This window comes from Lipophrys pholis, assembly GCF_963383615.2.
Source record: "Lipophrys pholis genome assembly, chromosome: 1".
Classification (NCBI taxonomy): Eukaryota; Metazoa; Chordata; class Actinopteri; order Blenniiformes; family Blenniidae; genus Lipophrys; species Lipophrys pholis.
Window position 1 is genome coordinate 55557087 of NC_137635.1, and position 13168 is coordinate 55570254.

A 13168-nucleotide genomic window follows, 5' to 3' on the forward strand; every position below is an offset into this window, starting at 1 on the left:
GGTGATACTTCATGGAAGAGTCTGCAGAAGAAGAGCTTACCTGCGTCCTCATCATGAAAGACAACGTCCAAAACATCCATCGTGCTTTGGGGTGGTGGGACAGGAAGCATTGCTCGGGTGGAGGGAGGAGTGGATTCCATTAATTACCAGCAAATATCTGTAAAACAGCTGAAGCTGAAAAGAGGCTGGCTTCTACTGCAGGATCCTGATCCTAAACATACTTCAGGATCCACCCAGGAATACCTCCAGAACGCCAGGCTGCAGGTGTTGGAACGGCCGTCAGTCTGCAGACTTAAACATCATGGAACATCTGGGGGTGGATCTTAAACGGGCTGTGCAAGACGACACAAGAATGTTTCAGAACTGGAAGCCTTTTGCAGGGAAGAATGGGGGAACATCCCAAATAACACAATCCAGAGACTTGTAGTTGGCTGTGATATCCTCCAGGGGGCGTGTTACTAAGTACTGGAGCGCCTGATGCTGTAGGGTGCCCCCACCTTTACACCTGCCAAAGGGATGGTTTCTGTTTTTGTAATTTTGTTCAATTTTTAAAATAAAACGTCACTTTGCATTAATGTTTCCTGATAATATTGTCTTTTTTTTCCCACATAGAGACTATAAATATAAATATACATTCTTTAATATATAAAATATGCTGTTTTTAAAGGGGTGCTCTGACTTTCACACAGAACTGTGTGTGTGTGTGTGTGTGTGTGTGTGTGTGTGTGTGTGTGTGTGTGTGTGTGTGTGTGTGTGTGTGTGTGTGTGTGTGTGTGTGTGTGTGTGTGTGTGTGTGTGTGTGTGTGTGTGTGTGTGTGTGTGTGTAGGATTCTGCAGTAAAATGAAACAGGATTTAGTTTTGAGGTTTGAAAGTTTCATGAAGCGAAGCTGCGACACACTGAGGTCAAAGGTCAAAGTGAAAATACTTTCATTCTTTGTTTAATAGAAATATTTTGGTGGTGAAAGTCTGGAGAGGTGGTTTGTTGTTAATCATTCCTCTGTGAGGTGAAATGAAGCCAGAGAAACAGAAACAACGATGAGATTCTTGTCACAGGAAAAGCTTCACTGATCCAGTGTGAGAAGAACCATGATACCAGTGTCCCTCAGATTTTGTCTCCACTGCAGGTTTGTTGGGGGAAATGGGAGGTTGTGTTGATGGATTAAGATCAGAGTGATAACAACCAATAATCTGAACTCCAACGTCTCAACACTTTATAAAGTAGAGTAGTGATTTTAAACAATGTCGCTCTGCTGCAGAAGCCTGAATGTTTTCATTGTTGTTCATTGTTGATGATGTTTTTCCACTCTGCAGTACCAGCAGGGGGCGCTGCAGCGCCGCTCTGGATTAACCACCACAGACGAAGAAAGAAAGATGGCGGCGCCCGGCGGGATTAACTGAAACTCTCCTGTCCTCCACTCGTTTCACGGCTCGTTTGTCTGTTTGATGAACTTCAGTGAAACATGATGCTGCTGCGTTCAATGACGTCAGTGAGCAGGAACTCCTGGACCCGCTCCCGGTAACACACACACACACACACACACACACACACACACACACACACACACACACACACACACACACACACACACGCACACACACACACACGCACGCACGCACGCACGCACGCACGCACGCACGCACACACACACACACCTCTGCATAGTACTAAGATTATAGAGCATCTTTCTCCACTGACATCAGATTATAGAGCATCTTCCTCCTCTGACATCAGATTATAGAACATCTTCCCCCTCCAACATCAGATTATAGAGCATCTTCCTCCTCTGACATCAGATTATAGAACATCTTCCTCCTCTGACATCAGATTATAGAGCATCTTCCTCCTCTGACATCAGATTATAGAGCATCTTCCTCCACTGACATCAGACTATAGAGCATCTTCCTCCTCTGACATCAGATTATAGAGCATCTTCCTCCTCTGACATCAGATTATAGAGCCCTCTGTGTCCTCAGCTGGATTGGTGCTCCAGGATGGACGCTGCACCGCTGCTGGCGGCCACCAGGGGGCACAGTGGCTCAGATTTGGGGCTTTACTCGGAGAGCGGTCCGTCAGACCCCCAGACCCTCGGGTCTGGTCCTGAGGCAGGTCCTGGGCTCGGTGGCGGTCCTGAGCGTGTCGGCTCGCCTGCTGTGCCGCTCTGCGCGATGCGAAGCCGACGTCAACAACAACAGACAGCCGCACGCCGCAGCCAATCAGACGGCTCCAGACTTTAACTGGCACATCCTGTGGGAGTTCGTCAAGCCGCAGCTCCTGGCGCTGGTCGGCGCGGTGGTGGTGAGCACTGCAGCAGGGGTTGGTAGAGCTGGCGCGGTGGAGCAGTGGACTGCCTGTGCTAAAGGTTCCTCTCTGCCTACAGCTGGCGTTCGGAGCCGCCATCTTGAACATCCACATCCCGCTGATTCTAGGAGAACTGGTTAATGTGGTGGCACAGTACCTGAGGGAGCACACGGGGAACTACATCCAGGAGATCCGAGGTCCCGCCCTCAAACTGCTCACGCTGTACGGAGTCCAGGTGAGTCGGCCCCGCCGGCACTCGGCGTCTAATGCAGAGACCAGAGTCACATTCAGAGGAAACAGCTGGAATCTCTGGCCGGCTTCACTCTGGAGCTCGTCCCGACACGCCGTGTGTCCTCGCAAAGAGACGAGAGCTGAACCGTTCAGACTGTCAGAAGGTTCCTGTTGGCCTGGAACTTCTCCAGAGTCGTTTCACAGCTGGAAACTTCCTAAAGCGTTAGAGGGTTTTTCAGACCATCAGCAGGTCAAACATCTGGAGGGTTGAAGGAGAATCAGACATCAATGAGCACGGTGACGAACTGATCCTGAACCTCTGTTTAGGGTCTGCTCACCACTGGTTACATCATCCTGCTGTCCAGGGTTGGAGAGAGAGTGGCTGCCGACATGAGGAAGACTCTGTTTTCATCCCTGCTCAGGTAAGTCGTCACATTGGTGACAGCTTTCACTGCAGTCGTGTTACAGACGTGTTACAGACGTGTTACAGACGTGTTACAGACGTGATGCAGACGTGTTACAGACGTGTTACAGACGTGTTACAGACGTGTTACAGACGTGTTACAGACGTGATGCAGACGTGTTACAGACGTGTTACAGACGTGATGCAGACGTGTTACAGACGTGTTACAGACGTGTTACAGACGTGATGCAGACGTGTTACAGACGTGTTACAGACGTGATGCAGACATGTTACAGACGTGTTACAGACGTGTTACAGACGTGTTGCAGACGTGTTACAGACGTGATGCAGACGTGTTACAGACGTGTTACAGACGTGTTGCAGACGTGTTACAGACGTGTTACAGACGTGTTGCAGACGTGTTGCAGACGTGTTACAGACGTGTTACAGACGTGATGCAGACATGTTACAGACGTGTTACAGATGTGTTACAGACGTGTTACAGACGTGATGCAGACGTGTTACAGACGTGTTACAGACGTGATGCAGACGTGTTACAGACGTGTTACAGACGTGTTGCAGACATGATGCAGACGTGTTACAGACGTGTTACAGACGTGTTACAGACGTGTTGCAGACGTGTTACAGACGTGTTACAGACGTGTTACAGACGTGATGCAGACATGTTACAGACGTGTTACAGACGTGTTACAGACGTGATGCAGACGTGTTACAGACGTGTTACAGACATGTTACAGACGTGTTACAGACGTGTTACAGACGTGATGCAGACGTGTTACAGACGTGTTACAGACGTGATGCAGACGTGTGACAGACGTGTTACAGACGTGTTACAGACATGTTACAGACATGTTACAGACGTGATGCAGACGTGTTGCAGACGTGTTACAGACGTGTTACAGACGTGATGCAGACGTGTTACAGACGTGTTACAGACGTGTTACAGACGTGTTACAGACGTGATGCAGACGTGTTACAGACGTGTTGCAGACGTGTTACAGACGTGATGCAGACGTGTTACAGACGTGATGCAGACGTGTTACAGACGTGTTACAGACGTGTTACAGACGTGGATTCTCCATGGTAACGCTGCTTTGTTCCTCAGACAGGATGTGGCGTTCTTCGACGCCAATAAAACGGGTCAACTGGTGAACCGACTGACTGCAGACATCCAGGAGTTCAAGTCCTCGTTCAAACTGGTCATCTCACAGGTGTGTGTGCGTGTGTGTGTGCGTGTGTGTGTGCGTGTGTGTGCGTGCGTGCGTGCGTGCGTGCGTGCGTGCGTGCGTGCGTGCGTGCGTGCGTGCGTGCGTGTTAACACCCCTGTGTGTGTCTTCAGGGTCTGCGCAGCCTCACCCAGACGGCCGGCTGCTTCGTGTCTCTGTACCTGATCTCTCCGAAGCTCACCGGTCTGACCGTGGTCGTCCTGCCCTGCCTGGTCGGCGCCGGCGCTCTCATCGGCTCCTTCCTGCGGAAGCTGTCGCGACTGGCTCAGGAGCAGGTACGACTCTGTTCAGACCCGTTAGAGCTCCTCCCAGCCTCTCCACTGCACGCCCTGGACATCACATCAGTTTACCAGTGACGGCCCATCCATGGTCCCGCCTCCATGGTCCCGCCTCCATGGCGCCGACTCCATGGTCCCGCCTCCATGGTCCCGCCTCCATGGTCCCGCCTCCATGGTCCCGCCTCCATGGTCCCGCCTCCATGGTCCCGCCTCCATGGCGCCGACTCCATGGTCCCGCCTCCATGGTCCCGCCTCCATGGTCCCGCCTCCATGGTCCCGCCTCCATGGCGCCGCCTCCATGGTCCCGCCTCCATGGTCCCGCCTCCATGGCGCCGCCTCCATGGTCCCGCCTCCATGGTCCCGCCTCCATGGTCCCGCCTCCATGGCGCCGACTCCACCTGAACACTGGAAATAAAGCAGGAGCTTTTCACTCCTCGAGTTTCACCCCAAAGTGTACAACTAACCTCCTGTGAATTCCTTGCAGGTTTCCATAGCAACGGGCGTGGCGGACGAGGCTCTGGGTAACGTTCGCACAGTGAAGGCGTTTGCGATGGAGGAGAGAGAGCTGCAGTAAGTCAGAGGGGGCGGGGCCTCGTCTCAACGCCGCCTGCATGATGGTCACCTTCAGAACGGAGCGAGTTTAATATGGCGTGGAAATACTGGTTCACTGGGAAACTTTGAATGAGCGGTGCCGTGTTGTTGCCGTGTTGCCCATGTGTTTCCAGCGTGTTGTTGCCGTGTTGCCCATGTGTTTCCAGCGTGTTGTTGCCGTGCTGCCCATGTGTTTCCAGCGTGTTGTTGCCGTGTTGTTGCCGTGTTGCCCATGGGTTTCCAGCGTGTTGTTGCCGTGTTGCCCATGTGTTTCCAGCGTGTTGTTGCCGTGTTGCCCATGTGTTTCCAGCGTGTTGTTGCCGTGTTGTTGCCGTGTTGCCCATGGGTTTCCAGCATGTTGTTGCCGTGTTGCCCATGGGTTTCCAGCGTGTTGTTGCCGTGTTGCCCATGTGTTTCCAGCGTGTTGTTGCCGTGTTGTTGCCGTGTTGCCCATGTGTTTCCAGCGTGTTGTTGCCGTGTTGCCCATGTGTTTCCAGCGTGTTGTTGCCGTGTTGCCCATGTGTTTCCAGCGTGTTGTTGCCGTGTTGCCCATGTGTTTCCAGCGTGTTGTTGCCGTGTTGTTGCCGTGTTGCCCATGTGTTTCCAGCGTGTTGTTGCCGTGTTGCCCATGTGTTTCCAGCGTGTTGTTGCCGTGTTGCCCATGTGTTTCCAGCGTGTTGTTGCCGTGTTGTCCATGTGTTTCCAGCGTGTTGTTGCCGTGTTGCCCATGGGTTTCCAGCGTGTTGTTGCCGTGTTGCCCATGTGTTTCCAGCGTGTTGTTGCCGTGTTGCCCATGGGTTTCCAGCGTGTTGTTGCCGTGTTGCCCATGTGTTTCCAGCGTGTTGTTGCCGTGTTGTTGCCGTGTTGCCCATGTGTTTCCAGCGTGTTGTTGCCGTGTTGCCCATGTGTTTCCAGCATGTTGTTGCCGTGTTGTTGCCGTGTTTCCAGCGTGTTGTTGCCGTGTTGCCCATGTGTTTCCAGCGTGTTGTTGCCGTGTTACCCATGTGTTTCCAGCGTGTTGTTGCCGTGTTGCCCATGTGTTTCCAGCGTGTTGTTGCCGTGTTGCCCATGTGTTTCCAGCATGTTGTTGCCGTGTTGCCCATGTGTTTCCAGCGTGTTGTTGCCGTGTTGTTGCCGTGTTGCCCATGTGTTTCCAGCGTGTTGTTGCCGTGTTGCCCATGTGTTTCCAGCGTGTTGTTGCCGTCTGGCTGGCGTGTTGCCGGCAGTCCGCGGGTGAATCCAGTTAGAATGTGGAGTCTGACTCCGCCCACTGGAGGAAACGCAGTGGAGGACGCCATGTGTCTTGTTTCAGGTTGTATTCTGTCGAGGTGCAGAAGTCCTGCGAGCTCAATGAGAACCTTGGAACAGGCATCGCCGTCTTTCAGGGTCTCTCCAACATCACCCTCAACTGTGAGCTTCTCTCCGTTTCCTTTATCTTCACTGAAACAGAGTGGGTTTATTCCCTGAGTGCTGACTGGCAGGCTGAGTTCCATCAACACAGAACTCAGTGATTCCATATTAAATGACGACAGTCTGAATGCTGGTCAAACCACACACACACACACACACACACACACACACACACACACACACACACACACACACACACACACACACACACACACACACACACACACGATTACAAAGTCACCAGTGTCTGTTTACAGGCATCGTGTTGGGAACCATCTTCGCCGGCGGGACTCTGATCTCCAGTAATGAAATGTCTCCGGGGGACCTGATGTCCTTCCTGGTGGCGTCTCAGACAGTTCAAAGGTCAAACTCAGTGACGCTGAGATCCGTCTGCTCTGCTGCCGCCGCGGCCCACACTCACTGTGTGTGTGTGTGTGTGTGTGTGTGTGTGTGTGTGTGTGTGTGTGTGTGTGTGTGTGTGTGTGTGTGTGTGTGTGTGTGTGTGTCTAGGTCTTTAGCCAGCATCTCCATCCTCTTTGGACAGGTGAGTGAACATCAGTTCTGTTTCTTGGTGTTTTAACGTCACATGTAGAAACCTGTAGATATATTGATCAGTTGTTATTGATCAGTTGTTATTGGTCAGTTGTTATTGATCAGTTGTTATTGATCAGTTATTATTGGTCAGTTGTTATTGGTCAGTTATTATTGGTCAGTTATTATCACTCAGAAACAAATGTCAGACTGCTGATTGGAGCTGCTTTAGTTTCCCTCATTCAGACCAAACAACATGCAAAACCTGTGACTTGACGGTGGACTGTTCCTTGACGGTGGACTGTTCCTTGACGGTGGACTGTGACTTGACGGTGGACTGTTCCTTGACGGTGGACTGTTCCTTGACGGTGGACTGTCCCTTGACGGTGGACTGTTCCTTGACGGTGGACTGTCCCTTGACGGTGGACTGTCCCTTGACGGTGGACTGTTCCTTGACGGTGGACTGTCCCTTGACGGTGGACTGTTCCTTGACGGTGGACTGTCCCTTGACGGTGGACTGTTTCTTGACGGTGGACTGTCCCTTGACGGTGGACTGTTCCTTGACGGTGGACTGTCCCTTGACGGTGGACTGTTTCTTGACGGTGGACTGTTCCTTGACGGTGGACTGTCCCTTGACGGTGGACTGTACCTTGACGGTGGACTGTACCTTGACGGTGGACTGTTCCTTGACGGTGGACTGTGACTTGACGGTGGACTGTTCCTTGACGGTGGACTGTCCCTGCAGGTGGTGAGGGGAATCAGTTCGGGAGCTCGTGTGTTTGAGTACCTGTCGTTGGAGCCGAGCATCCGGCTGGCCGGCGGCGGACGGATTCCATACCACTCTCTGACGGGACGCGTGGACTTCATGAACGTGTCCTTCAGGTGACTCGTGTGTTGGTTGTTCTGCCGGAGGTCAGACCGGGCCTGGTTCTAACGCTGAGCTCTTTTGGCAGTTACCCCACCAGACCGGGTCAGGAGGTCCTGAAGAGGCTCCACCTCACGCTGCCTCCCAGTAAGACGGTGGCCATCGTGGGAGAGTCCGGGGGAGGTACCGTCTCGCCTCCAGAGTCACTGCCGCCATATGCTGACGGCGGTCTGACCTTGGTTCTCTCCCTGAAGGGAAGTCCACTGTGGCGTCTTTGCTGGAGCGGTTCTACGACCCCACCAGCGGCGTCATCATGCTGGATGGACTCGACATCCGAACCCTGGACCTGTGCTGGCTCCGCGGTCAGGTCATCGGCTTCATCAACCAGGTCAGACGGGTTCTAACACCACTGTGTGGTCAGGAGGTTCATCAGACCTCCGCAGCACGGTGGAGGCACCATCAGGCTGTGGGACTGCCGCCGGTATCAACTTCCCCTAGTTCTTCAGTGGCTCAGTGACGGTTCCTGTCCGCAGGAGCCGGTGCTGTTCGCCTCCTCCGTCATGGAGAATATCCGCTTCGGGAAGCCGGAGGCCAGCGACAGTGAGGTCATGGAGGCGGCGAAGCAGGCCAACGCCCACGGCTTCATCACGTCCTTCCCAGATGGCTACCATACGGTGGTCGGTAGGTGCGGCGCCGCGCGTCCCGCCGATCGGAGGCGTGTCGGAGCTGAGCTGCTTCTCTATCTGCAGGCGAGCGCGGCGTGACACTGTCGGGAGGCCAGAAGCAGCGCATCGCCATCGCCCGCGCCCTCGTCAAGAACCCCAGCATCCTGGTGCTGGACGAGGCCACCAGCGCTCTGGACGCCGAGTCAGAGCGAGTGGTGCAGGAGGCGCTGGACCGGGCCACCAGGGGGCGCACTGTGCTCGTCATCGCCCACCGGCTCAGCACCATCCAGGGAGCTGACCTCATCTGTGTCATGAGCAACGGCCGGGTGGTGGAGGTGAGACCCGGCGACCTTTGACCTTTGACCTGTCGGTCTGGATCCCCCAAGGTTCACACACACAGATGATGTTCTGATGGTTTGTGGTGAATTAAAGAGGTGAAATGTAAAATCACTTATTTTAATGCTTCAGTTCGTTGTTTGTAATCATGTTGATCTTATTTCTGGTCAGTTCTCTGGTTTTGAAGCGTCTTTACACTTTTTGAATCACTTTGAGTTGCGAGCAGCATAAACTATATTGTATTGATAATTGTATGAAAGTGTGATTTTATTTTTTATTTTTTTAATGATTCCATCAATGTCCAAGGCTGAGATCATGAGAACGTTATGAGACTTTATGAGAACACTGTGAGTTGAGACGATGTGAAAACGCGTGTTAATCAGTCTTGTACCTGCAGGCTGGGACTCACCTGGAGCTGCTCAGTAAAGGAGGACTTTACTCGGACCTGATCCGCAGACAGAGAGCCAACGGACACAAATAAACTCCCAGTTCTTTTAAAAACAGCACGACTGAATTGTTAATGCTAATTTAATGAGGTGAAGAACCAAGTGGACCAACAGCAGCAGAGCAGGACTGCTTCCAACCGGAGAATCGCTGAAGATTTCTGTGTTTTTATAGAGAAATGAAACAGAATCATAAAAAATAGAAAGTAAAACAATAAAATCCCTAATAAAAAATCTACTTTTTGAAAGATTTCTCTTTGGTTTTCCTTCAATCAGAGAAACACTTGGAGATCTGTAACATTTCTAACCCCAACAGCATTTTTATCCTCTTTCCTTTCTGCACTTTGTCTCGAAAACATGTTTAACTCTCAAATCAAAGACTTTAAAAGCTGAGAAATGGAAAGTTTACATTTTCCAAAACTGTATTCTATGTTGTATTACTGAAATGTACAAACTTAATGAGCTGCTGAGATATTCTGATTGTATTTAACGTTTCACTCTGACCTCCTGCTGTTTGGGGAAAGGTCGTTATGTGACGATTACTAAACGTTTTTATTCAATATTCGCCACCTTGAAGTGTGAGACAAAGAAACAAGATGAAAACCTGAAGTCACTTTGTTGAAAGCTGCAAGGAGCGTTAGGCCTCAGAGGCTCCAGACCAGCGGCTCCCTGTGCTGCAGTTCCCCTCCCGGCCAGCGGGGGCCAGCAGCGCCTCAACCCTCCACCATGCGTGCAGTTCCTCCCCCGGCCAGCAGGGGTCAGCAGCGCTCTGAGTGCAGCGGGGCACCAACGGATTTTGCGGCTCGCAGCTACCCGGAGGAGTGTCGCTGTCCCCGGCTCGGGGCTTTTCTGTCTCCTGCTGCTCCGCCTGCTCACTCCGAGCGGTTTTTAGCACCAAACATGCAGAAATATGAGAAGCTGGAGAAAATCGGAGAAGGTGAGTTGTCTCTTTTTTCACCCGAGCTCGGTTAGCCTAGCCTAGCTCCGGCTACCGTTAGCTTGTCCTCCCCGGGCGGAGCGCCTGCAGAGCGGCTGCAGGTCCGACTCTGCCCCCCCCCCGCCGGGAGCCGCTGCCCCGGGGAGGCCGGGAGCAGGATGACCGCTGCTCTCTTCTCCTCCGCAGGGACCTACGGGACCGTGTTCAAGGCCAAAAACAGAGAAACACACGAGATTGTGGCGCTGAAGCGGGTTCGACTGGACGATGATGACGAGGTTTGTTTACAGAGGAGTTGGTTATCAGGAGGGTCTCTGCTGTGGTTGGATGGTTCCTCCTGCTTTTATTTACTTTAATGGCTCCACTTGGATGTCAGGGGCTGTTCTATATTGTACTGTGTTCCAGGGGCTGTTCTATATTGTACTGTGTTCCAGGGGCTGTTCTATATTGTACTGTGTTCCAGGGGCTGTTCTATATTGTACTGTGTTCCAGGGGCTGTTCTATATTGTACTGTGTTCCAGGGGCTGTTCTATATTGTACTGTGTTCCAGGGGCTGTTCTATATTGTACTGTGTTCCAGGGGCTGTTCTATATTGTACTGTGTTCCAGGGGCTGTTCTATATTGTACTGTGTTCCAGGGGGTGCCCAGCTCCGCTCTGAGGGAAATCTGCCTGCTGAAAGAGCTGAAACATAAAAACATCGTCCGGTCAGTCAGAAACTGGAAGATCACCTGCAGTTAAAGAGTAACATCAGCTGTAACTGTGTGTGTGTGTGTGTGTGTGTGTGTGTGTGTGTGTGTGTGTGTGTGTGTGTGTGTGTGTGTGTGTGTGTGTGTGTGTGTGTGTGTGTGTGTGTGTGTGTGTGTGTGTGTGTGTGTGTGTGTGTGTGTGTGTGTGTGTGTGTGTGTGTGTGTGTGTGTCTCTCTGTAGACTGCACGATGTCCTGCACAGTGACAAGAAGTTAACGTTGGTGTTTGAGTACTGCGACCAGGTGAGAGGCTGTACTCGCCGGCCGGTCTGACCTGTGGAAGCGCTGCTCTTTGCTCTTTGCTGGAGGCCGACACGTGTTTGAGATGTGGCGTCTGTCATCTGGACAAAGTTTAACGGCTCAGCTTCACTGGAGGATGAGTTGATGCTTTCCTGTGAGGTTCATGTCTGTTTATCCTCGACAGGATCTGAAGAAATACTTCGATAGCTGCAACGGAGACCTGGATCCTGAGACGGTGAAGGTGTGTGTGTGTGTGTGTGTGTGTGTGTGTGTGTGTGTGTGTGTGTGTGTGTGTGTGTGTGTGTGTGTGTGTGTGTGTGTGTGTGTGTGTGTGTGTGTGTGTGTGTGTGTGTGTGTGTGTGTGTGAGAGAACTTGATTCATGTCTCCTGGATTTCTCTGCAGTCCTTCATGTACCAGCTGCTCAAAGGTTTGGCCTTCTGTCACAGTCGAAACGTCCTGCACCGAGACCTGAAGCCTCAGAACCTGCTCATCAACAGAGTGAGTGTGTGTGTGTGTGTGTGTGTGTGAGAGATGGCAGCTGACGTCATTCAGATGAGTGAGAACCAGAACGTTGTGATGTTTCTGTCACCAGCACAGCAGATGTTATATGTTGTAGTTATCAGCTTGGCCACTAGATGGAGTTCTCAGTGTTTTTGTCTCTCAGAGCTTTGGACTCTGTAAATCTGTGTGTGTGTGTGTGTGTGTGTGTGTGTGTGTGTGTGTGTGTGTGTGTGTGTGTGTGTGTGTGTGTGTGTGTGTGTGTGTGTGTGTGTGTGTGTGTGTGTGTGTGTGTGTGTGTGTGTGTGTGTGTGTGTGTGTGTGTGTGTGTGTGTGTGTGTGTGTGTGTGTGTGTGTGTGTGTGTGTGTGTGTGTAGAACGGGGAGTTAAAGCTGGCGGACTTCGGCCTGGCTCGAGCGTTTGGGATCCCGGTGAGGTGTTACTCAGCAGAGGTGAGTGCTCCTTCACACTGTGTGTGTGTGTGTGTGTGTGTGTGTGTGTGTGTGTGTGTGTGTGTGTGTGTGTGTGTGTGTGTGTGTGTGTGGTTGTGTAAAGGTTGTAAACAGACTGCGATCCAGAGCGACGGGAAACCAGTTCTCCACTGATTCCGTCGAATCGTTTGCTAATTTTGGGTTCCAGTGATTGATTAACCAGCAGCAGCGGCTGAGCAACACTAAAACACTCCAGTTTGTTTTCAGGAGGAAGGAGCAGGAAGAGTTCGTGGGAGGAGGAGGAGGAGGAGGAGGAGGAGACACATTCAGGCGTGGAATCAGAGTTGTTTTGTCAACGATGAGGAAATGATTTCCTTCACGCCCCTTTTTTCATGACGACAACGAGACGGTGACGATCTAAATGAGTCTTGATGAGACGTTAGTGGAGGAGAGACACTGCTCCTCCTGCTGCTCCTCCTGCTGCTCCTCCTGCTGCTCCTCCTCCTCCTCCTCCTGCTGCTCCTCCTGCTGCTCCTCCTCCTCCTCCTGCTGCTCCTCCTCCTACTGCTCCTCCTCCTGCTGCTCCTCCTCCTCCTCCTACTGCTCCTCCTGCTGCTCCTCCTGCTGCTCCTCCTCCTCCTCCTACTGCTCCTCCTGCTGCTCCTCCTGCTGCTCCTCCTCCTCCTCCTGCTGCTCCTGCTCCTCCTCCTCCTCCTGCTGCTCCTCCTGCTGCTCCTCCTGCTGCTCCTCCTGCTGCTCCTCCTCCTCCTCCTGCTGCTCCTCCTGCTGCTCCTCCTCCTCCTCCTACTGCTCCTCCTCCTACTGCTCCTCCTCCTACTGCTCCTCCTGCTGCTCCTCCTCCTCCTCCTGCTGCTCCTCCTGCTGCTCCTGCTCCTCCTCCTCCTCCTGCTGCTCCTCCTGCTGCTCCTCCTGCTGCTCCTGCTCCTCCTGCTGCTCCTCCTGCTGCTCCTCCTCCTGCTGCTCCTCCTCCTGCTGCTCCTCCTCCTGCTCCTCCTCC

General features: G+C 52.4%; 2 protein-coding genes across 2 annotated transcripts in view; both read left to right on the forward strand.

Annotated features, from left to right (window-relative positions):
- Positions 1-1354: 1354 nt before the first annotated feature.
- abcb8 (ATP-binding cassette, sub-family B (MDR/TAP), member 8) lies at positions 1355-9552 on the forward strand. Its single transcript, XM_080476957.1, has 16 exons — positions 1355-1517; positions 1976-2297; positions 2380-2535; positions 2859-2953; positions 4061-4166; positions 4295-4456; positions 4944-5029; positions 6363-6460; positions 6718-6823; positions 6971-7004; positions 7737-7873; positions 7945-8039; positions 8111-8244; positions 8390-8537; positions 8606-8856; positions 9255-9552. The coding sequence occupies exons 1-16, from the start codon at positions 1462-1464 to the stop codon at positions 9336-9338; spliced, it is 2070 nt and encodes a 689-aa protein (XP_080333083.1). The 5' UTR covers positions 1355-1461; the 3' UTR covers positions 9339-9552.
- Positions 9553-10059: 507 nt separating this feature from the next.
- Positions 10060-13168, forward strand: part of cdk5 (cyclin dependent kinase 5) — a 7774-nt gene continuing 4665 nt past the window's right edge. Inside the window, exons 1-7 of the mRNA XM_080493467.1 lie at positions 10060-10237; positions 10424-10512; positions 10872-10939; positions 11163-11223; positions 11405-11461; positions 11624-11719; positions 12097-12171. Coding sequence (XP_080349593.1) covers positions 10201-10237; positions 10424-10512; positions 10872-10939; positions 11163-11223; positions 11405-11461; positions 11624-11719; positions 12097-12171 — 483 coding nt within the window. The 5' untranslated portion in view covers positions 10060-10200. The remainder of the gene's footprint in view (positions 10238-10423; positions 10513-10871; positions 10940-11162; positions 11224-11404; positions 11462-11623; positions 11720-12096; positions 12172-13168) is intronic.